We start from the raw sequence: 25,315 nt of genomic DNA, 5'->3' as shown, positions 1-25,315 counted from the left end.
ATCAGGGCTGGTATTTTGGCAGATTTAACTAAAGCAGCTTTCCTATTGGTCCAGAATCAGTCACGCTCTGCTTTAATGAGAGAGCAGAACCAGTTTTGAAAAACATCACTCTAGATCTTCTGGATGTTCTTAATGTCACTGGTGGTAAATGTGAGTGTAAGTGTGAGCAGGTTTTGGTCAGTTGTTTCACGTAGAAAAATCTTTTGTTGTTGACATTTGTTTGTATAGCTTGAAGTTAGATTGTTTGGTAATGTCTTTATCCTTTCGTCTTGAAATAGGTTTGACTATAGTCTTGAAATTTGAAGTTTGTTTGTCTATCGCAAGCTAATGTTTTAACCTTTAGCTAGCCTAAACTGTTCCTTAGGCCACCTTTAATAATGTTTCTGTTAATTGTTAGTTTATTGTCTACAACTGTCTTTATTTATATTAGTTTACCTTTAGTTAAAGTCAATTTCTACGATTATTTGTGTCAGCAGTGAAACAAGACCATATATATCTAGAATATATTAAACAAAAATAAAAAAAATATATATAATTCACAGTTATTGAAATATTCAGTAAACGTGATAAACAAAGCAGAATATGTTTTATATTTTACATTCTTCGAAGTAGCACCTCTTGCTTAGATTAGACAGTTTTGCACAGCATAGGCTGGATTTTCTCAGTCAGTTTTATGAGGTAGAGTCACCTGGAATCAAGGCTTTCAGTTAACAGCTGTGCTGAACTCTTGTCTCTTAATAAAGTGTTTGAGAGCATCAGTTAAAGTAAAGTAGTGAAGAGGTAGAGTTACAGGTATACAGTGAATAGTGAATATTTGAGTAATGTTCTAATCCAGATTATGGCAAGAAAAAAATACTTTTAAGAGATTACAGTCAATTAGAAACTTTTCAAGAACTTTAAACGCATCTTCAAAACGTTATGATGAAACTGGCTCTCATCAGGACCACCCAGGACAGTCGTTACAGTCTGAGCTCTGAGTTTCTCTGTCTTTATTTCTTTGTCTCTGCTCATCACGGTCGTTAGTTTACTACATTAGATCACTAACAAACTTTCAGACTTCACTCTAACTAACACTAACTAACCAGCTCCTCGCTCTACCTCTGCTCTTTCCTTTTCTTTTCTCTCTCTCTGCTGGTGTGTGTGTGTGTAGGAGTATATTCGGCTGCAGTTGGAGGAGGAACAGAGGCAGTTAGAGATCCTGCAGCAGCAGCTCCTTCAGGAGCAGGCTCTACTGCTGGTAAACCCCGCCCCCATGCCTGAGCCCACTAAAGAGCTCACACCTGTACTGATACACCTGTGGGAAAGCACTTGAGCCACCTGGACGTGTGCGTTGTGTTGGCTGGAGTTTGCTGGATTGAGTGTTATATGTACCTATCTAGTATGTAGTACTGGATTCTGATTCTGACCCAATTCGATTTTTATAGACCACAGCTCTGGGTGGTTAATTTCCAATTAATTCAGTTAATTCAAAGTTTGTTTTAATATGATTTTCAAAACGGTATAATGGAGTGTGTAGATCTTTCCAAATAGAATCCAACCAGAGGGAATCGCAGTAGATAGGCTTGTGCTTCAGTCAAAAACCCTTAAAGAAATATTTTAGTTTATGAGATTGAAGGGTGCTGCTTGCTATGCTTAATAAAATATATACACTTAAAACATTTTCACGTTTTGTCACCTTGCAATGACTATCTTAAATGTATTTTACTGAGATTTTAAGTGATAGACCAGCACATAGATAGTAGCACATAGATACTTCAATCTGAGCTGGGGATCTCTGCAGCTCCTCTAGAGTGACCATGGGCCTCTTGGCTGCTTAGTTTAGGTGAACCATGGCCATATTTTTTTTTCACTTTCGAATGATTGATTGGGGAACAGTGCTCTTTGAGATGCTCAAAGCTTGGGATATGCTTTAATAATCTAACTCTGCTTTAAACTTCTTCTCCACAACTTTTTCTTCTTTGTTCTTTGGTCTTTAAGATGCTGTTTGTTAACTAATGTTCATTAACAAATCACTGAGTACTTCACATAACAGCTGTATTTCTACTGAGACTAAATTACAAACAGCTGCAGGACTCTATTAACTAATTCAGTGACTTCTGAAAGCAGTAAATAGCTTGCACTTGATTTTATTTAGAGGTTTCAGGGGAAATAAGGCTGAAAACTTTTGTAAGTCACACTTCCTGTAAAAAAAATTGAAAACCATGTATTGTTTCTGTTCCACTTCACAGTTATGTGCTACTTTGTGTTGGTCTGTCACCTAAAATCTCAATATACTGCATTTAAATTTGTGGTTGTAAGGTGACAAAATGTAAAAAAGTTAAAGGGGTCATGAATGCTTTTAAAGCCAATGTAAAATGTAAAAGAATCATTAATATGCATATTTGATAGCTTCATAATTAAGAATTGCTCATATAAATGAAGAATATCAAGATAAAAAAATGTGCAGTATCACAGAGCCCTAAAATACACTTTATATATTTTTTTATTTATATATCTCTAAATTTCTCTCTCCATCTCTCTCTTTCCTCTTTCTGTAGGAGTACAAGAAGAAGCAGGTGGAGGAGCAGCGGCAGGCTGAGAGACTCCAGCGGCAGCTCGAGCAGGAGCGAGCCTACCTCGTCTCCCTCCAACAAAAACAGCAACAGCAGCCGGAGCCCCGCCCCGCACTGTACCACTATATCGACCAGGTCAACCCCAGCGACAAACCAGCCTGGGCCAAAGAGGTAAACCTGACCATCACTCTCACTCTGAACATTAGGACATACAGTACCAGTGAAAATATTGAATACACCTTAAAGTCATCCGAACTACGAAGAAAAACATATGTAATTATTTACTAAACAAAAAAGTGTTATAACATGTTTTGTACATTTTCAGTTAACAGCTGTGCTGAACTTGTCAAGAGTTAATTATTTGAGCTTCTTGTCTCTTAATGTGTATGAGAGCATCAAAGTTATAAAGTTATAAAATTGTGAAGAGGTAGAGTTGGTATACAGTGAATAACTCTATTTGAGTAATGTTCTAATTTATATTATGAGAAGAAACATAATACTACTTTACTGTATTTAAGAAAATAATTTTTGATAAAAATACTTTTTTTTATTTGCATTAATTTCTTAGATTAAAAATGTTATTTTACCATCATCTTTTTAACTGCGTTGTCCATGACTTATGTTATCAATATTCATTATAAAAATGTATTTGTTTATATTTGATAACATATATATATATATATATTTTTCTAATTTACAATTTAATTTTATAATAGTGCATTATTAATAATAATTACAAACAGCATATTTACATATATACAATGGATTAGGATCAGATAGGAGGTCAGATCTTTTTGGAATGCTAGGGCATAAATATTGGGTCTATGGTGATGCCACGTCCATAATGTGATGTGCAGTTATCAATACCTTTATCATATTTTATATTTTTTATAGAAACATTTGAAAGGTAGGCTATGGGGAAAAGAACACGTGATTAAAAAAAAGGATGTTTATTATATACAGCTCTGGAACAAAAAGAAATAAGAGACAACTTCAGTTTCAGAATCAGTTTCTCTGATTTTGCTATTTATCGGTTTATGTTTGAGTAAAATGAACATTGTTGTTTTATTCTATAAACTACAGACAACATTTCTCCAAAATTCCCAATAAAAATATTGACATTTAGAGCATTTATTTGCAGAAAATGAGAAATGGCTGAAATAACAAAAAAGATGCAGAAATTTCAGACCTCAAATAATGCAAAGATAACAAGTTGATAACCCTGGTTGGTTTTTACTCAGTTTTTTTCATGCATCTTGGCATCATGTTCTCCTCCACCAGTCGTACACACTGCTTTTGGATAACTTTATGCTGCTTTACTCCTGGTGCAAAAAATCAAGCAGTTCAGTTTGGTGGTTTGATGGTTTGTGATCATCCATCTTCCTCTTGATTATATTCCAGAGGTTTTCAATTTGGTAAAATCAAGGAAAAACATCATCATTAAGCGGTCTCTTCTGTTTTTTTTTTTTTTTTTCCAGAGCTGTATGTGTGTCTTTTAAAACAACTTTTTTTTCTTTTTTTTTTCTTAAAATAATGTATTTTCAATTATAATTCTTTCAGAGAGCCCACAACAACTCTCCTCTTTCTCACCTGAAAAATGTCCGCAGCAAGGAGCATTCATCCTCCTCTCCATCCTCACGCCAAAACATGCCCCGCTTCACCCCCTCCAACCCTATAAACCTGCCCCTGTCCGGGCGCTCGCGGGCACTGAGGCATTTCCCTCAGCACCGCGGCCAGCCGAAGCCGAAGTCGATGCCCCTCCCCCAAATCCAGATCTCAGAGAGCAAAGACAGCAAAGCTTTGGAGCGCAAGCTTAACCTCCAGATCCAGCAGCTCCGCGCTCAGGAGCGGCCCCGCGGCCGCAGCCCCGGACCCTCCGCCCACAAGGTTTTCAGTCTGTCCTCGGCCTCGGAGTTCAAACCCCGAGCCGCCTCGCACTCGCCCTGCCGTAGAGTAGAAATAGAGGTAGACGATGAAGAATTAGGCTCTAATCTAAGGCGAATGCGGACGGCCAGCAGTCAGGAATGTCTGTCCAGACAAGACAGGATCGATCTGTCCTCCTCTGCCCCGGCCGGCGTCCTCAAACAGCTGATGGTCCCCAGAGAGAGACGCTCTTACTCCATTCCCACCAGTAACCAGCTAATGGTTCCCCAGCAGCAGTTGCAGGTCCCCCAGTTTCGCCGAAGTTTGGACGAAGAGCAAAGCGACAGTGATGAATATGATGGTGGCCTCTGCTCTTCGTCCCTGAACCTCTCGTCCTCCCCGGGTCATTTCTGGCCGCTCTTTTACGATTCCAACCTCTACCGCTCCAGGTCCACCAGCGGTCAGGGGGGGCTGCTGGGCAGGCCTAATAAAAAGCCTCGGAGCCCTCGCCGTATATTTAATTCTGTGATCCGCTGGTTTGGTCTGAGCCCACGCGGATCACCCAATCACAGCCCGAGGTCCTCGCGGTCTCCGTCGCCCAACTCGCACTCTCCCGCATTCTCCCTCTCACCCCCCCTGTTAGACTCGGCCTTCCTGGATGACTGGACCATGAGGCCCGGGGCCCACATTCGCTAATCTGATCTCAGTGCAGACACTGCTACACTGCTGTTCAAAGGTTTACAATCAATCAATCAGTCAATCAATAAATCTATCAATTTTATTCAATAATTCAGTAGCAGTTTACTAAATATACTGACATTTTGTAAACCATCAATCAAATGTGTTTTTAGAACATATTTCAGTTTGTTTTGTTACATATATATAATATGTGATCATGACTACTATTATTTAAATATATAATTAAATATAGCTGATACAATATATAAATAATATATAAAATACCCCAAATTTATACTGTATATTATTTTTTATACAAATTCATGTCTGGATTGTAATTGTTCGAGAATTTTTTTTTTTTTTTTTATATACAATTTCATTTCTGGACAGTAATTTTAATAGAAATGTTTTCTAGCAATTCATTGTATTATGAATTTACATTTTTATACAAATTCATTTCTGAATTGTACATTTTAGTAGAAATTAATTCAAAGTTTCCATTTTATCCAAATTCATTTCTGTGTAGAAGATATTTATTGTAGCAATTCATTTTAGTAGAAACTTTATTATTTTTATGCACAAATAGAACCCTTGAACAACTATTGTAAACAGTGATCTGTAACTGAATTGGTTTTATATGATTGATAATCGTGAGTGTAAACAATTGGACAGTAGTGTACAGCCTGTCAGCCTGTGTAAATATTTGTTCACTTTATGGTGACAGAACCTTTCTTGTACAGTTTTTTTTATTGAGATTCATTTTGAACCAAATACTGAGAATATTTCTTTTTTGTACAACCTAGTTTTTTGTTTATTGTATATTTGTATTTTTTTTAAGCAATGCAAACCGAGGAACAACATGCCGAAAAACGAACACTTTTCCAAAAATCCTATTTTAAAATGCTTTCTAAATACGTCTCCAAATGCCCCTTAATAAAAGCATCTTTAAATGACTTTAACAATGCCCTTGGTAAACGCCTGCTGCTGCTGCTGCTACTTAAGAAAATCTCTAAATGCCACTAAAATGCCTCTCATGTCATTCAAACCAAAACTGCCCCTCAAATGCCCTCTGAAAGCACCTTCACCTACCTGTTCCTGCCCCGCGGCCCCTGCAAGAACCCCATGCTGCCCCAGCCCACAGTGTGTGAGTGTTGCACTGCGGCCTTTAGTCTCAGCGCCCTCTGCTGGCTGTCGGTGGTGGATCTTCCTGCACTTTCCTGTTTGCTGGGAGTCTGTGATTAGAGCTTCTGATGATTGTAGTCAGTAGTGCTGTTAGCCTAACACCAATCAGTCTGTAGATCTGTAGACCTAGTTCAAAATGATGAATGAATGAATAATGGTAAATCTGAACACATGAACATGAATAATAATGCATTAATTTAGAACCTGTGAATAAGCACTTTATTGTGTTTATACATTTTAACCAGTGATATCTTGATAAGATTTATGATTTAAATACCATAACTTTCGTATTATGTCGGTCCATTTTCTGGTCTGCAGCTAGTGCTGAATTTGGCGGCTAATGCTAATGCTGCTGCACCCAGCCTTAGTGCTGGAGAAACTTCACTGAAAACTCACCCTTATAGCGCTGAACTTCTGCGGAGTGGCTTTACTGCTCTTTAATACCTGACTGGTAGAATTCATACATAAGGCACACTATATTTAAAAAAAAAATAAATAAAAGGATTTTAAGTGCACCTTTTAGTCCAAAAAAAATAAGGTATTTAATTTGACACATTATGATATAATTCAACGTGTCTATGTCTATACATTAATTGTTTTAAATTATATGATATGAAAATGTATTTATATATTTAGATTTAATTTATATTAATTGTTTGTAGATTGTTTAATAATAAGCTAAATTCTAATCAGGGCAGTAATGATAATTTGTTGGTTTTGAATATCCTAAAGAAATAAAACATGCATAATTGAAAACTTTTAATAATTGGTTGTTCCCTATATATTAATATAATAGGTTATACTGAGGTCAGCATTGAGATTATATTGAGGTTATGCCTTTTAATAAAATATGCAATAAAGTAAGGCCTAAGTATATCTTACTATCTTATTTAATATATAATATTTTACAGTATGATCTCTGAATGATGGATATATTTAAATAAAAAAAAAATTGATTTAAGAATATTTTATGTATCAAGATATCATGGTCTTGGCTAATGTAGTTCTTTAATCAGTAAAGGAAACGTTTAATAACAGTTGAGTCAGTCAGCCAGTGGTACAGCAATTGGCATTGTGCCCAAATTATTTTATGGACTGTATTAGTCACTCTATCAAGGAAATGGATTTAAATACCCTCCTGTCTGAATATTTCATCAAACTGTTCCTTTATACTACACTCTAGAGTAGCGTTCCGCCGTGTGTTAACCGTATTTACACTATTACTGTTGGGCTCTGCTGGGGTTCTGCTTTGGTGTTAGCTGGTGATCGGGTTGTTTTTAGGCTGTTCCAGTTCTGATGTGGTTCTGATTTTGTGGAACAGGTGGAGGAACGATCGAGACTGAACCGCCAGAGTTCTCCGGCCCTGCAGCACAAAGCAGCCAACCGGATTTCTGACCCCAATCTGCCCACCCGCTCTGAATCCTTCAGCAGTGGAGGGGTACAGGCTGGAAGAACACCCCAGTTGCACAGAGCTGTAGAACCACAGGTAGGACTTACCCTGACCCTGATCTTATTGTAACTCATAACTTTAGAAACAAGCCTTACAGTGGCTTTAAACTTTACAAGCCCTCTTTACTATAACCCATACCTTTATAAACCCCCTTTCTTTGGCCTAAAACATTACAAATCCACTTTACTGTAGCCTAGAACTTTACAAAGAGCCTTTGCTGAAGCCCATACCTTTACAAACCTCCTTTACTCTGTGGCCTAAAACTTTACAAATCCCTTTTACTGTGGCCTTGAACTTTACGAACCCCTTGACTGTGGCCCATACCTTTACAAACTGCCCTTACTGTGTCCCGTAACTTTAAAAACCCGCTTTACTGTGGCCTAGAACTTTATGAACCCCTCTTATTATAGTCCAGAACTTTACAAACCCCCTTTAATGATGCCCACACCTTTACAAAACCCCCTTTTCTGTGGCCTAGAACTTTACAAACCCCTCTTATTATAGTCCATAACTTTACAAACCCCCCTATTATGTAGCCCATACCTTTAAAAAAAAACTTTTACTGTGGCCTAAAACTTTACTGAAGCCCATAACTTTACAAACCCCCTTTAATGTAGCCCATACCTTTACAACCTCCCTTTACTGTGGCCTAAAACTTTACAACCCCTCTTTCCCAAGGCCCAGAACTTTACAAATCTTTTATTGTATTCCAGAACTTTTTAAACGTCCCTTACAGTGTTTTAGAATTTTACATCCTCCCTTTGCTATAACCCAAATCTCATTTTTTGGTGGCTCAGATCTTTACAACATCCTCTTACTGTTGGCCAAAACGTGACAACCTCCAATGTTTTACAAACTTCTTTACAGTGGCCCAAAACTTTGTGAACCCCCCCTTACTGTGGAGACTGTAGATTTAGACAAGAGACTTTACTTACTTGCTTGACATTAGTGTGACATTAGTGCTTACTGTGATCTAGAACTTTACAAATCAAACCTGTGTTTTCTCAGATGGCCCATCTGGTGTCTATGAAGTCTCATGGTCCCTCGCTGTCCGGTTCTCCGTCTCTACACGACCAGTCCTCTAAAGGAGTTTCAGCTTTCCAGGAGGGCTTGGGGGCCCACCGGCCCGAAATGCCTCGTCAGAACTCTGACCCCACCTCAGAGATGCCAGCTGTGTCCGCTGTACCTTCTCGAGGTCGTGAGGAGAAGCAGAGTTCAGAGCGCAGCCCCCTCTGGCTGATGGAGGACGACACGAGAGGCAAGGTCAGTACTAAGACACTGGGTTTGGTTATACCAAAACCATTTATTATAATATAACTCAAATCATATGAATTTGGACGCTTAACTTTTTTTGCTTGGTCAAAAGATTCTTTTCCAGAATTATAGAGGATTATAAACCGTTTCGGTTTATATCTTTATATCTCTGATGTTTGTCCACCTTTTTTTATGGTTCTAGTTGAGTGGGGTGACCGGAGCTCCCCCTCGACCTGCCTCCATCTCCCCAGCGATGGTGAGGAAGAACTCACCTGGAAATGGGTCAGTGCCAGGAGAGCTCAAACCGCGGGCCGGGTCTCAGCTGATACGCAGCAGGTCAGAACACTTTAGCTGAACCAAATGGAAGATGCTTATACAGCTCTTGAAAAAAAAAAAAGAGACCACTTAAAAATGATGAGTTTCTTTGATTTTACCAAATTGAAAACCTCTGGAATATAATCAAGAGGAAGATGGATGATCACAAGCCATCAAACCACCAAACTGAACTGCTTGAATTTTTGCACCAGGAGTAAAGCAGCATAAAGTTATCCAAAAGCAGTGTGTAAGACTGGTGGAGGAGAACATGATGCCAAGATGCATGAAAACAGGATTAAAAACAGGGTTATTCCACCAAATATTGATTTCTGAACTCTTAAAACTTATTTTTTTTTTGCATTATTTGAGGTCTAATAAATGCTCTAAATGAAAATATTTTTATTTGGAATTTGGGTGAAATGTCTAGAGTTTATAGAGTAAAACAAGGATGTTTATTTTACTAAAATATATAAATACCTATGAATAGCAAAATCAGAGAAACTGATTCAGAAACTGAAGTGCTCTCTTAACTTTTTCCACAGCTGTATTTTAACTGTAGAACAAAGAAATTCATGGAACGGAGTTTAGTTTAGTTATGGAAATGTGTGTGTGTGCAGTAATCCTGACCTGCGGAGGGCGGAGCTCTCTCTGGATGTGGGTCTACAGAGGGGAGGCAGTAACAGCTCCTCCAGTGCCAGCACACCCAGCTCACACAGCGACACACACCCCGACAGAACCGACCGGAGACACAGTCAGGGTATGGGCACGCACAAACACAAAAAAAACTATATCTGGTATACACTTTTTTTTTCTTGTTTTTATTATTAATTTAATTAATTGTGTATGTGTTTGTGCATGTGTGTGTAGGTCCTAGTAAGTCAGATGGTTCTCCAGTAACATCTCAGTCCCAGGAGACCTCCAAACCCCGACAGGAAGAGAGCCGAGAGACCAGGACCAGCCGACCAGCGGTGAATACACACCCAGACACACCACACACTTAATTAAATACGGCCACCATCAAGAGAAGACTTTTTAGCATTGCTGTAAGAAACTGATTTGCACTCAGCAATGAGAACAAAAGTTTAAGTTCAAAAAGTTAAGATGATGGATGATCATTACCCTACCTCATTCCCAACTTTTCCTTCCTCAAACCTGAAGACAAGATGAAATACGGTTGGGCAGGATGGAGATATTCAAGTTTCTTATGGCATCTTGCAGCACATTTACCCACAGATGTTGCAGTAGCTGGGTCTGTAGATCCTGCTCTGCACTTGTAGGTTGCTGAAGCTGGCGTATGAAAAATGCTGTTTGGAAGCCCTGCCAGCAACAAGTATGGCTTCAGGTTGTCCTGCACAAATCACTGAGCTGCTGGTATCCCACGTATCACTACTTGGGGTAACCGACTATCGTATGCGGTGCTCTCCAGATCATCACACTAGAAGTTGGGGCAGTGTGACTTTTAAAAACAAAGGTGTGATATAATAGAATCTGGACAAAAGGTCTAGATGTCAAGCAAGTAGTCTAAATGACCATCCTGCTCCTTTCTGTCCGTTATGGCAAAAAGCATTAATTACTCACTCTAGTGGCAAGACCCCGATATAACTGCATGCTGAGCACAGCCACTCTAGCATGTTTAGCATTTGCAGTAATGGATTATGCCTTCAACACTGCTGGATCTTTTTAGAGAGGAAAGGTTTTGAGGTTATGCGGTTCTAAAGCCTCAGGGTCTCTTATGTCGCCGCTGTAAATTCCAATCACATCCGCCGCTAAATCCTGCAGCCGTGCAGAGTTTCCCACCACCACACACAAAACCCTGTGTTTACTATTCTCCGGCTGTCTGCTCTCGCTGCAGGACCGGCAGCGTTAGGACACTGCGGGGTTACCTGAGGAGAGAGCTCAGAGCCTTAGATGGATCATGACCCTTTTTTTTTTTTATTTATTGATCCCCTTAAATTGATTCCAGAATATAGTGAAATTCTAACTATCAATAATTCTGAATGAAAATAAGGAATAAAGTTTAGATTCTTCAGTTGAGTCTGGTTGTACTTTTAAGACTCACTTCTTCTTAGTGGTACTTTTTAATGTTTCTGGCGACCAGGCAGATCAACGAAGTGTTGCAATCTGGGGCGACATTCCTAGGAAACCGTTGCTGTGTGTGGGTGAGCATTATCCTGCTGAACAAAATGGCATCTGGAAGCTTGTCCATGAAAGGCAACACATGTGGCTGCAGGATGTCCTGCACATATTGATAGTTCCTCGTACCACTACTAGGGGTAACCGACTGCCCAGATTCAAACAAAGGCACTGGTGGTTGGCTGACAGATGACCTAATTCATCAAAAGTCTGTCAACTGAGCCAAATGTCTTCAAATGCATTGGGCTGACCTTTCACCAAGAGGTACACTACCCAAAAGTAGCCTCTACATAAGCTTCTATTTATACTGTAAACCCCTTCGTCATGCCTATATGGATGTTCTCCAGCTGAAGCTCAGTTCTTTTCAGGCTTTTAGGTTTTCTTTTTGCTTTCAGTGAAGTATTCAGACTCTTCAGTTTTTTTTATTTTTTTTAGGAGCCTTGATTTGGCTTAGCTCACTCGTTCTAAGGGAGGTTCTTCTATTGAGTTGTGACAAACATGTGAACAGAGTTGGCCTTGTCTACATAATAAGCTGGATGACCTGCAATCTGTTCTGACCTCTCTCTTTTTCAGTGTCTCTCTCTCTCTGCTACTCTAGAACAGTCTATGACCTCTCTCACCCTCAAACTTTTTCACATCACACACACACACACAGTTCTGTTTGCCAGTTTTTTAAATTTCCTGCTGTTTCCTTGGCAAAAAATCCTTAACAATATACAAGGTTCACATCTGCCACTTACTGACCACTTTAATTAAAAGACCTACCTACTACCATTGGCCAATTTATTAGAAACACCAACCTACCTCCTTGTGATTTCACTCACTATTGGCCACTTTATTAGAAACACCAACCTACCTTCTCCTTGCGCTTTCACTCACTGGCCTCTTTCTCTCTCTCTGCAGGATTTAACTGCTTTAGCTAAAGAGCTGCGCGAGCTGCGAGTGGACGAGTCTCACCGGCCGCCCATCAAAGTGACGGATTACTCCTCGTCCAGCGAGGATGAGGACAGCAGTGAGGATGAGGATGGAGTTAACGTCGCACACGATGGCACTGTACCCGTCAGTGACATTCCTCGGATCATGTAAGTGCATCAGGGACAGATTACCAACTGTATCAACACCAAAACGTCTTAAAATACAACTGGAAAAACTTTGTAATAGATGAGATATGGTTAAGCATGGAGGTATACATGTTCTGTATTTCATCCTGCAGCATATTTACCCACAGCTGTTGCAGCTGGGCCTGTAGATCCAGCTCAACACTTATAGATTGCCAAAGCTGGCATCCCAACTGCTCCCATAAATGCTCAGTTGGTGATATATCTGGTGCTGGCCAAGAAAGTTGAAATTTAGTCGAGACATTTATGGTAAACCTTTGCTGTTGGCAGTTGGAAGCCCTGCCATTGGTGGCAACAAATATGGCCAAACTATGCCCTGCATATATCACCGAGCTTTTGGTGTGCCTTTTATCACTACAGGTCTGACTGACTGTCATATACAATGGCTCCCCAGATCATCACACCATCAGTTGAAACAGTGTGTTTGTTGCTCCATAACGCAACAAACGCAAGATTAAACCTGAACCCAATAGATCACAAACAAAACCTTGATTAGTTGGTATGGCTATATGGTTCCAGTCCATGAGTCTCATTCATGATACCATTGCAATCAAAAGAGATAGTTGCTAGCCCATTAGTGGCCTGGATGACCATCCTGTTCCTCTCAGTCCAGTGATGCACCCCCTCTCAAATTCTGTCAACTGGACAAAATGTCTTCAAGTGCATCGTAAAAACATGATTACTTCTTTAATGGTCTCCCACAAAAGGTACACTACCTAATAGTAGCTTCTGAGAGCCTTTTATAGGACATTGGGGGAAGCACTTTAATGTTCTCTTGTGGCGAGACCCACTGTTTAATCAGGGACACAACTGCATTCACAGTTTTGCAGTAATTCTCATTATTTTCAGTGTATAATTTTAATATCATGCACTTTGTGTGTATGCAGGCCATCAGTGCAGAGCAGTGAGGGTTACAGCAGCAGACGTGAAGATTCATACAGCAGCTCTAAAGATGGAACGTTGCTCATGAGGGAGGTGAGAACCTGTAACTGTGCAATCAACCCCTTACACACCACCCACACCAGTCAGTACACATCCCATTTGCCCTAATAAAAGACTATATTTGTATATTGTATAAAATCATGCATCTAGACATACAGAGAGCTTCTTAAAAAGCTTAAAAAGTGAACTCCAGCACTGTGGTACAGTGACTGAATGCAGCACCTGTGCAACAAGTCTAGTCGTGAAATTTCCTCATTACTAAATATTCCAGTCAACTGTCAGTGATATTATAACAAAGTGGAAGCAACTGGGAACAACAGCAACCATAACAAAGGCGCGTAGTTGAGAAAGGATTATGGATTATATATTTTTCAGGACCTCTACTAAAACTTGTGGAAAGGCTTCTCAAATATATTGAAGCTGAAGTTGAATACAGCAAATACTTTTGGAAATACAGCGTACCTTTAGAGCATGTCATTAACCTATCGCTCTCATTCTCTTTCAGACTGGTGACAGTAATGGGTTTGTTGGTAATGGTAATTTGCCAGACTTGGTTCAGGAAAGCCAGTCGCCTTCAGGTACTCCCACCGAGCCTCAGATGGACCTCCACTCTCCAGAGGTACAGGAGGTACCAATTCAGTTTACCATTTAGTTTACAGCAGTTTAACCTCGCCCATTAGTGTTTCTGACCGGTATGCTTTTGTGTGTGTGTGTGTGTGTGTAAGCAGTATGCTCTGAGTGGCGGATCCAAAGCCTCCTTCACTCCATTTATGGACCCCGATGTGTATCTGACCTCCCCCAACGACGGCAGTGAGGAGATGTCTGCTGCAGGTACACACATGCACCTTAAAACACAGTTCAGATCAGCAAAACCATCTATGACACCATAGCAACCACTTAACACAACAGCAACTACATGGGATGCCACAGCAGCTACATAGTAACAAAGTAACACAATAGAAATCACGTAGTAACATCATAGCATTTACCTACCTAATCACTTAGCAACACAGTAGCAGCTACATATGATTCAATATCAGTTACATCATAGAAATTACATAGCAACCACTCAGCATAATAATAGCAAACACATGCAGCCACCTAGTAGCACCATATCAGCCATGTAGTAATACAATATATACCACCTAGCAACACCATAGCAAGCACCTAGCAACCACTTAACATTACAAAAGGAAACACATGAGATACAGAAGCAACAGTAAAGTAACCCCATACCAACCACCTAGTAACACCATATCAGTCATGTAGTAATACAACAATCACCGAGCAACCACTTAGCATTACAAAAGGGAACACATGGGATATGGTAGCAACTACCTAGCAAACACCTACTAACACCAAAGCAGCCTTGTAGTAAAACCATAGAACCTAGCAACCACCCAGCAACACCATAGCAACCACTTAGCAATGCAATAGAACCTCCTTGGATATCATAGGACAAAAATTAGCAACACAACACTAACTACCTAGTATCACAACCTGAACTTGTAGCTGTACTTGTACCAGAATATATACTTATACTTACACTTTATTCAGATTTATATGCGTCTGAACCTGTACTTGTCCTTCTTCTGCAGCTCTCTTTGCTGATGAACTTTTGCGTCAGGAGGAGGCTAAACTGAGCGAAGCTCGAAAGATCTCGGTAGTGAACGTAAACCCAACAAACATCCGACCCCACAGCGACACGCCCGAGATCCGCAAGTACAAGAAGCGCTTCAACTCTGAAATCCTGTGTGCTGCACTGTGGGGTGAGTAAACTCGTACCTGAGCTTGTATCAGATTACTTGAACCTAAACACACTAACTAGTGCCAGTACTTCTTCTTCAATCTTTACTTGTAGCATGCATTTGAGCCTAAACGTTTACCTGTAGGTCAACCTGTACTTAATTTTTTACTTATACCAACACACGTAGATTTTATAAACTTTTATTTGAACACATATTGTATCTAAACATACGTGTAGGTAAACCTGTACTTGTAGCTTAAATTGTGCCTGAATACTTACTTGAAGACTCGGACATACTTTTACTGGAACGTGTTGCAAAATCTGTAACTGTACTTTTACTTAAAACACAGTGCATGTGTCCACGTCTGGATGTAGCTTTTATTAAATGAATAATGTGTTTATGTTGAATAGTTGATTGATTGTCTGTGGTGTTTTAGGGGTGAATCTGCTGGTGGGAACAGAGAACGGTCTGATGCTGCTGGACCGCAGTGGACAGGGTAAAGTCTACAACCTCATTACCCGCCGTCGCTTCCTACAGATGGACGTCTTGGAGGGCCTAAACGTCCTCGTCACCATCTCAGGTAATGTCAGGTAGCACCTCAGGATGCCTCACCTGGGTGTTTTCTATTACATTCAACTAATACTGGTATATATTAAGCTAAATATTAAAGATAGCTCCTTAATTTTCTCTTATTGATGGTTTGTATTGTGTGTGTGTGTGCAGGTAAGAAGAATAAGCTGAGGGTGTATTACCTGTCCTGGCTGAGAAACAGGATATTGCATAACGACCCCGAGGTGGAGAAGAAGCAGGGCTGGATCACGGTGGGGGAGCTAGAGGGCTGCGTCCATTATAAAGTCGGTACGTACAGCGCAACCTACTGTAACCAAATTAAACTGCTTATTGTATAACTTAAATTTTTTTAGTATCCACTATGAATTACTCCATATATAATTTTAATTATTCTGCGATTATTATAAATTCTCAGTATCCACTATGAATTATTTTGTCTTTCTAAATCACTGTGTTCACTAGGAATTGATTTGATTTCTATTATATTTCTATTTTTTGTTTGTTTGTTTTTAGTAAAATATGAGCGAATAAAGTTCCTGGTGATCGCGCTGAAGAATGCTGTGGAGATTTACGCCTGGGCTCCCAAACCATATCATAAATTTATGGCTTTTAAGGTAAAAAAAATAAAATAAAAAATAACTCTGTCTCACACACATACACCTACACACACCTTCAGGTTTTTCAGAAGCGACTGCTCATTTTCAGGTGTAAATTTTAGGTGTATTGCTATCTTGGTGGCAGAAAACACAGCTGCGCCACTGACTGATTTTAACCCTGACAACAGTCAGACATCCATACCCATCTTGGCAACACACACAAGGACAAGCCCCACTGCACAAACCCAACATTTACGTCAACAATAAACATACTAAATAAATATTAAAGCATGAACAAGAAGTGCTGCACCATTAAAATACTAATATGCCAGTCAGAGCACAATTGACTGATTAATTGATTGGAAATGACTTGTGTGTTTTGAGCTGATCAATGTGAAAGTTTATATTTATGATTTCATAGAATCAGTGAATTCAGCATAGATTCTGTATATGGATGGGGGTATTTTGAAAATATCAATAACTCTTATTTTACAAACACAAATATGTTATGATTTTTTTTAACTATATCCTTTTAAAAACTGTCTCTCTTTCTCTCTCTCTCTCTATTTCTCTCGCCCTGCAGTCGTTTGCGGATCTCCCTCACAGGCCTCAGTTGGTGGATCTGACTGTGGAGGAAGGTCAGAGGCTGAAGGTCATCTACGGCTCCTGTGTTGGGTTCCACGTGATTGACGTTGACTCTGGAAATCCGTACGACATCTACGTCCCCTCTCATGTACGACACATATAGTCTCTATCAACTCAGTATTTACAAACTCTTTACTGTGTACTAGAAAAGCAATAAAACCTTATTGATAAAACTTCCTTTACTTAATTTGATCATTTGAAAAGTACAAAAGTACATCATCGAATGCTTTTGTAATTATGCGATATTATGTAGACAATAATAGTAATAAAATGGTTTTACGTTATGAGTTTATAAGAAAAAAGTTATTACACAGATAATACACTGTGTTTAACCTGAAAAAATAAAACAAACAATCTCACAATATATTATTTCTCTCTCTCTGTCTGTTCAGATTCAGGCCACGGTGACGCCTCACGCGATCGTGGTTCTGCCGAAGACAGACGGGATGGAGATGCTGCTGTGTTACGAGGATGAGGGGGTGTACGTGAATACGTACGGACGCATCACTAAAGACGTAGTTCTGCAGTGGGGGGAGATGCCCACATCTGTCGGTACGTCAAATACAAATCACTACCACCATATACTACATAGTCTAGAAAAGCAGTGTCTATAAATATAGTGTGCATGTATACAATATATTGGCAAAAGGATCCTTTTACCAAAAATCATTGAATTCAGGTGTTCCATTCACTTCCATGAACACAGGTGTATAATATAATAAAAGCAGCAGCTAGTCATGCAGATACTGCTTCTACAAAGAATAGTAAAAGAATGGGTCGCTCTCAGGAGCGCAGTGAACTCCACCACTGTGGTACACTATTAAATATTTCCACAGCCAACTGTCAGTGATATTGTAACACAGTGGAAGCGACTAGGACCGAAAGCAACTGCTTTGCACTGTCAGTGTAAAATAACAGAGAGAGGTCAGTGGATGCTGAGGGGCATAGTGCGCAAAGGTCTCCAACTTTCTGCTGTGTCAGTCATTTCCAACTTTTGTCAATATAGTGTATATAAAACATTGTAAATATATCTTGAATGTTTTTTTTGGATATGCGACTGGATACTAATGTCTGTCTGTTTGTTTAGCCTATATCCACTCTAATCAGATTATGGGCTGGGGGGAGAAGGCCATAGAGATCAGGTCGGTGGAAACGGGCCACCTGGACGGAGTCTTCATGCACAAACGAGCTCAAAGACTTAAGTTTCTCTGCGAGAGAAACGACAAGGTAACTACTGCTAGTGCTACTTCTAACGCTGCTGCCACCTCTGTTGCTACTTCTGTTGTAACTGCTCTCTCATTGTTATTGCTGTTACTACTTCTACTGCAACTGCTATTAAGTATTCAGCCCCCTTTACTCTGAAACACTAGTGAACAAACAGCATCATAAACCCCAAGGAACTCACCAGACAGGTCAGAAAAGATAAAGTTGTGGAGAAGAAGTTTACAGCAGGGTTAGGTCATAAAAACACATCCTACGCTTTGTGCATCCCAAGGAGCACTGTTTAAAAAGAAAAAGTATTCTACAACTGCAAACCTAACAAGAAACAGCCGTGGTCCACACAAACTGATAGATCACTCTAGAGGAGCTGCAGAAATCCACAGCTCAGGTGGATGAGGAGAATCTGTCCACATGAAAACTATAAGTCATGCACTCCACAAATCTGGCCTTTATAAAAGAGTGACAAGAAGCAAAATTGTTCAAAGAAAGGCATAAGGGTTGTTTGCTGTTTGTAGCCACGAGCCATGTAGGAGCACAACAAACAGGTTGAAGAAGGTTCTGAGGTCAGATGAGACTAAATGCAAATGGCAGTGTTTGACAGAAAAGAAACACTGCTCACCCCCTTCAAGACACCATCCCCACTGTGAAACATGTTGGTGGCAGCATCATGCTGTGGGGATGCTTTTCCTTAGCAGGGACAGGGAAGCTGGTCAGAGTTGATGGGAAGATAGATGGAGATAAATCCAACATCCAAAGAAGAATCGGCAAAAATCTTAGTCTCTACATGAACAAAGCTGGTAGAGACATACTTCAAAAGACTTGTAGCTGTAACTGCAATAAAAGATGGCTCCATTTATCATGCATCACTTAAAATCTTAATAAAATACATTTCAGTTGTGGTTGTAAGGTCACAAGATGACTGCTTCTGCTACTCTTACTGCTTCTTCTGCATCTACTTCTGCTGTTACTTCTACTGTTGCTGGTACCTGTGTTTTACCACTACTGGTACTGCTACTGGTCCTGACGGCATTGTTTGGTTCCCTCTGCAGGTGTTCTTCGCCTCGGTGCGCACCGGAGGCAGCAGTCAGGTTTTCTTCATGACGTTGAACAGGAACTCCATGATGAACTGGTGAAACCTGGACGACTGATAACCACCAGACACTTTCATCCAATCAGCTGCTGCGTCTCTGATCTCGCGGCACAAAAGACACGACTCTGAGCCGGACATGTTCAAGACTTCGGGGTTTGGACCTGAAACCTGTCATGGCGGATCAGGTCCGCTGCAGTGGCACCTAGCTTCCACAGGGGGCGCCACCTGGACTAACAGACCGCTGTAGACTGTACTGAAGCCAGACAGCACTTCTCTCACCACATTCAGACGGGTTTTCTGCTGGTTCTGATCATCCGATTTTATTTTCTGGCCCAACTGGATTTACCGGACAGTCGTAGAGATTTACCCTGATTATAAGAAGACTTTTAACCCCTTAACCTGCAAGATTTCAGACTTTAATCCTGCAACAATGGACTGGGACAAATTAAAATATCAGAATCTTATCAAAACCAGGCCTGGACTACTGCACTAAAATATCTGCATTTTATTCAGAATCTCAGTGGATTTTGTGGGGTTTAATTAATTTAAAGAATAATAATTTAATTTACACATTATTGATGTACTGAACATAATTACTACACAAAATAATTGTGTAAATGTATCATATTTAATTGATCATTTACAGCATCAGTGCTTTCCCTTATCAGCACACTCTTAATAAATCTTAAAAAGAAAAAAGGTCATTTGATTAATGTACATTGGCTCCTAAATGACTGATTGATCAATTGATTAATTGGTTCATTATCAAAATAATAAAAAATAAATCTGCAGGTTAAAGGGTTAAACCATACATAATTTTTGTCACGCAAAAACTTGAATCTCCATTTTGTTTAGTTATTTTTTTGTTATTGTAGTTTTTCAATTTTCTCCATAATGTAATTCCTGATATTGTAGAAATGCTCCAAAATAACTTGGAATTAAATCTTTTTTTACATTGACTTCCATTAAAAGTTAAGAAGGCTTTTTTTCCCTTCTTCTGTAAAGCTGCTCTTTTAGAGACGTAAATTATGTCAAAAAGTAAAAATTTAAAAATTAACAACTTTTTTTGTTTGTTTAGTTTCTGTGTGACAGAGAAGATGTGGAGGTAAAGTCAGCTTAACTTGTTTTGCTTCCAAAATAATGTTGTCTTTAAATGTGAACTTCGGTTCCACGCCAAAAAAATAACGTTAAAAATAATCATTAATTAAGAAGAAAAAAAAAATTCTAGACATCAAGCTTCAGGCTTTCACTTCACGATGTTGTATGTATGTTAACGTACAGATGTTAGCGACATACGCACATCAATCAACGACTTTCGCTCTGGTGCTCATTTGTATTTCCTCACGCGATATCCTTATACTGTACAAATATCCAAAGTACTGTCTCCACCATCACACACTGGATCTGTTCGAGTAAAGGCCTATTCACACCAAGTTTATTTTTTTCGGATGGAAAAAATGGACGAGATTTTTAACAGCAGTTTTGGACACATTCAATTTAATACACATTGGTTTTTAAATACTGATGTGCATTTTTTCCGTCTATAAAACTTTACCCGCAAACATTGCATTGGTTGTTAATATAAGTTATTATATATTTTTTTTTTTTCACAAATTGAAATACATTTTTTAAATGAATAATTGGACTAGGTGTGAAAAATTGTTAATATACTTTTTTTATGGGTAATAGGATGGAATGTACAAAAATCATTCATTTCGTTTTAAAACTTTTAAAAAAGTTTAGATTTTATGGGTAATTGGATGGGGTGTGAAAAAAAAAATTAATATACGCATTTTTATGTTCAAAAGTTAAAATAAATTATTTTAATGGCCAATTGGATGGGGTGTGAGTTGTAGGGGCTTTAATGCCTAGTTAATTCAGATTTTTATGATGGGCTGTAACTGTGCACACTCATGTTATTAACGAGCCAATGAAAAAATGACTATTAATGATGTAAAGTTTCTATAGGAGCCTTTAATAGGCATTATTACTGGTGCCTAGCACAATCTAAACCTGTATATTAAAATGGCATAATTTTTGCTGTTGCATGGATGTAGGGTGTATTTTTAAGTCAATCACTGATTTTATTATTAACCATTTATACCTACTATACATACATGTATAGTAAATATCATTCTTACACTGAAAAAAGAAGATTTTTGCTTTTTATTATAATGTGAATCTGGCAGTTCTTTATTTTGTGTCCAAATCTGATGGAAATGCTCTATAATGATACAAAATAAAAAGTTTGCATAGATTTTCACTAAAAATAGGGATACACTGAAATGAAAGTGTTCGGCTGAATGTTGAATATTGAATACTGATTTTTTTTTTTCTGCAGGCTTTTAATAAATGTTGCCATTTTTTTGCCCTTGTCAGACAAATAATTACAGTTGCCAAATATTCAGTGCATCGCTAATTTTACTAAAGTTACAAATTATTATTTTTTTTCCCCCTGTAAATTTGTACATTGTTGACAGCAATTATATATACATATAATCATAAATCCTAATTATATATGTTATATTGATTTTAAAAGGGAATGTTTTTTCACTATTCAACATTAAGATCAAATTTCGATCAATTTTAACATTGATGGACCTTTAAATATATATCAAAAAAACATTAAGATTACACAATTTTTTTGTGTGTGTAGTTTTTTTTTTTGTTTGTTTCAGAACAACCACCACCATGTTTAACAGGTTTTTAATTCATTTCGGTGGAAAACATGGTGCTCAATGACTAATTTTAGGTTTTACAGCTGTACATTTTAAACTTTTGTTTTTAAGAATAGAAGAATATTTTCAGTAGATTCAGCAGCATTTTGCTTAAAAAACACATAATACATCAGTTCCTGTTGTGAAATCACATGTTCTGATTGGTTTAGTGTTTCAGGGCGTGGTTTGAATGCTTTAGGTTTCTCCTGGTGGTCACCTGTACTGTTTGCACACTAAATAGATATTTATAAGAGATATGGACGCCTGATGTAGATATTTTGATTAAAGTGAGGCAGAAGAAAGGTTTGTAGCAATAATGAGATTTAAAGTTTATTTTGGTGGAAACACTGTGTTTGCCGGTGCTGGGCCTAAAAACAAACAAAAAAAAAAAAAAAAAAAAAAAAAAAAAAAAACACTCACCTCACTGAGAGTGTCCTGATATTAATGCCGCTGACACTTTGACACGTTCTCTATTATTGTTAATATTATTATTGTTATTTGTTATTATAATTGTTATTATTAAATGTTATGATTATGACTACTTTATTGTTTGGGTTCTTTGCTACTAATTTTATTTCTCCTAAACTGTGTACACTTTATTTTTACGCTAACTGAAGCATTTGTCGTTTTTTTTTGTTACTGATTTTGTTGGAGAAATGAAATGATGAGGGAGAAAATAAATAAAACTAAGTAACTTCTTCTACTGGTGTTTCTGAATGGTGTGGATTGAATCTGCCAAGTTAAGTAAAGAACAGCTGCTGTATATAATTTATGTAAAAATGAGTTTGATCTGATTGGCTGTCTCTATTGTACCTAGTTTGAAAAGCAGAAAAAAAAACACTCATTATAAGTGTGATGTGAATGTGGGCGGGGCTAAACAAATGTAGAAGAAGAAGAAGAAGAAGAATTGTCCACCAACCAGAAAAGAGTTCTGTGGGTAGGATCATGTGGCCAGCATCTTGTGGGTAGCGTCCAATGGGCAGAGTCCTGTGGGCAGCATCCTATGGGTGTCATCCTGTGGGTAGGGTCATATGGGCAGCATCTTGTGGGTAGGGTCCTGTGGGCAACACTGTAAACTGTGCAGCAACAGATTCAGAGCTTCTGTCTGTGACTTTACTTTATCTACAGGGTGTTTCAGCTGTAGGTAGGAGTGTGTAATAGAGTGGAGGACAGTGAGTGATTAAACACAGTGTTTAAAAACTCCAGCAGCACTGCTGCAACTGATCCACTTACTGCACCACCAGCACAACACACACTAACACCTCATACACCACCACCATGCTAATCACTGCTAATCACTGTTACTCACTACAATGCTGAGAATAATGACCCACCACCCAAATAATACTAATAGCTGTTCTGTGGTGGTTTTCTCTCCTGTGGAGTTCTAAGTATTGAAGAACAGAATGACAGGAGGATAATAATAAAGTAAACAGAGAAACAGATACAGAACTACAGCGTCTATAATTATAGAACTATAAAGTCTTCTATATGATCGACTGAGCTGATAAGATGAATGTAATGTAATGCTTAATCAGCATATATACCTGTAAAACTATAACTATATATCTGCATACCTGTGCTTATTTTCCTTCTTCCTGTTTTAATCTCTCTGTCTGTCTGTCTGTCTGTGTGTGTCTGTGTGTGTGTCTCTCTCTCTCTCTCTCTCTTTCTCTCTCGGGGGGTTTGGGGTAAACAGAAGCTCGACCCTCAGACTTTGCTCTTGTTTTGAGCTGTAATTTATTAACTCTTCTTAGTGCAGCACTTTTACACTGATAGGAAACGTCTAGTCTGTTTGTGTGTGTGTGAGAGAGAGAGACAGAAAAAAGATGAGGAAAAGTCAAATATAGAACAAAGCAAATAAATGTTGCAACCAAAACTATTACATAAATTTATTTAGGAAAATAAACTCTGATGACACTGCATAAAAAACTGCATGTTATGCAAGAAGCATAACTGAATAAATCTGTACAATTTAGTTACAATCATAATAAAATATAACCTTGTTATAGTGTAATATTAGTAGGTGGCCTGTAATGGAATGCTTAATTTGCTATAATTATTCACCAGAGCATAGTTATGTTACTTTGTTATTTTTGACTCAATTAAATTTAAAGCTTTACTGAAATTAAACAATACTATGCTGAGTTTATTTTTAAAGCAATAATAAACTAATTCTTTAGAAATAAAAATTAAATGCAACATAATGTCACACTATTGGGTTCATAAAATGAGACAAAATTAGGTATTGTTTTTGCAATAACATAGTAAAATATGTTCTGAAAATATATAAGAGACTTGAATTTTTACACCAAGAGTTCCATAAAGTTATCCAAAAGCAGTGTGTAAGACTGGTGGAGGAGAACATGATGCCAACATGCATAAAAACCGTGATTAAAAACCAGGGTTATTCCACCAAATATTGATTTCTGAACTCAAACTCAAACTAAAACTTAATAAACATGAATTTGTTTTCTTTGCATTATTTGAGGTCTGAAAGCTTGGAATCTTTTTTTTGTTATTTCAGCCATTTTTCATTTTCTGCAAATAAATGCTCTTAATGACAATATTTGTATTTAAAATTTGGGAGAAATGTTGTCTGTATCTTCTAGAATAAAACAACAATGTTCATTTTACTCAAACATAAACCTATAAATTGCAAAATCAACCAGAAACAGTATTTTACTATATTATTAATATTATTACTATAAAAATATATTATTTATTCAGTGTGTGTATGTGTATGGAACATTGAAAGTTCCATGGAAAGTGCGTGTGTTATTTACAGGGGTGATAGTGAAAAAAAATCCTGAGCCTGAACTTTTTTTTCCTGTTCCAACAGGGTGAGGAGGGGGGGGGGGGGGTTGTTGTTGGGGAGGGACAACAGACTGCATATGTGACGTAACATAGGCATAAATGTTGACACATTATTCAAACATTTAATAGTCTGTGTATAACCTTATTGTCAAGTGACACATTTTAGATAACGTTTTCATTTTCATATTTACATTTTCTCCACTCTTTTTTTCTACTGAGAGCTCTTCTTAAGATGGTGTCCTTGTGTAAAATAATGTAACTTTATGTTTCATAGAGATTTTTATAAACGTCAGGACATGTGGTCTTACTGTGAACTACAAATGAACAGAAGTCACATTACAGCAGTGTTTCTCAACCCTGATCCTGCATATTCTACTGCATATTAACACTGTTCTGTATATTCTTCTGCATATTAACACTGTTC

At 38.3% G+C, this 25,315-nt stretch overlaps 1 protein-coding gene and 1 long non-coding RNA gene across 7 annotated transcripts in view; one reads left to right on the top strand and one right to left on the bottom strand.

Moving 5' to 3' along the window:
• Window positions 1–22,168, top strand: part of tnika (TRAF2 and NCK interacting kinase a) — a 67,951-nt gene extending 45,783 nt beyond the window's left edge. The window contains exons 14-33 of one of the 5 annotated variants that reach the window (XM_049467369.1): window positions 1,151–1,237; window positions 2,538–2,723; window positions 4,113–4,439; window positions 7,597–7,761; window positions 8,734–8,988; window positions 9,182–9,315; window positions 9,912–10,051; window positions 10,162–10,262; window positions 12,331–12,509; window positions 13,433–13,520; window positions 13,993–14,106; window positions 14,216–14,318; window positions 15,086–15,256; window positions 15,672–15,815; window positions 15,959–16,093; window positions 16,319–16,419; window positions 16,985–17,134; window positions 17,439–17,598; window positions 18,134–18,273; window positions 19,317–22,168. In XM_049467369.1, coding sequence (XP_049323326.1) covers window positions 1,151–1,237; window positions 2,538–2,723; window positions 4,113–4,439; window positions 7,597–7,761; window positions 8,734–8,988; window positions 9,182–9,315; window positions 9,912–10,051; window positions 10,162–10,262; window positions 12,331–12,509; window positions 13,433–13,520; window positions 13,993–14,106; window positions 14,216–14,318; window positions 15,086–15,256; window positions 15,672–15,815; window positions 15,959–16,093; window positions 16,319–16,419; window positions 16,985–17,134; window positions 17,439–17,598; window positions 18,134–18,273; window positions 19,317–19,400 — 2,964 coding nt within the window. In that variant the 3' untranslated portion in view covers window positions 19,401–22,168. Of the gene's footprint in view, window positions 1–1,150; window positions 1,238–2,537; window positions 2,724–4,112; window positions 4,440–7,596; window positions 7,762–8,733; window positions 8,989–9,181; window positions 9,316–9,911; window positions 10,052–10,161; window positions 10,263–12,330; window positions 12,510–13,432; window positions 13,521–13,992; window positions 14,116–14,215; window positions 14,319–15,085; window positions 15,257–15,671; window positions 15,816–15,958; window positions 16,094–16,318; window positions 16,420–16,984; window positions 17,135–17,438; window positions 17,599–18,133; window positions 18,274–19,316 lie in introns of all 5 variants that reach the window. The other 4 variants (XM_049467368.1, XM_049467370.1, XM_049467371.1 and 1 more) reach the window with 4 other exon arrangements.
• The window catches only part of LOC111191897 (uncharacterized), a 36,371-nt gene that overhangs the window by 5,354 nt on the left and 5,702 nt on the right, over window positions 1–25,315 (bottom strand). For both annotated transcript variants that reach the window (XR_002649749.2, XR_007425379.1), the window contains exons 3-6: window positions 9,922–10,079; window positions 9,252–9,360; window positions 8,720–8,961; window positions 6,183–6,401 (exon numbers count right to left, since the gene is read on the bottom strand). This is a non-coding gene — a long non-coding RNA (uncharacterized LOC111191897). The remainder of the gene's footprint in view (window positions 1–6,182; window positions 6,402–8,719; window positions 8,962–9,251; window positions 9,361–9,921; window positions 10,080–25,315) is intronic.

The sequence above is a fragment of the Astyanax mexicanus genome, chromosome 18, assembly GCF_023375975.1.
Source record: "Astyanax mexicanus isolate ESR-SI-001 chromosome 18, AstMex3_surface, whole genome shotgun sequence".
NCBI classification, from domain to species: Eukaryota; Metazoa; Chordata; class Actinopteri; order Characiformes; family Acestrorhamphidae; genus Astyanax; species Astyanax mexicanus.
The sequence above is the reverse complement of the archived record's forward strand: the minus strand, read 5'-3'. Positions and strand labels throughout refer to the sequence as shown.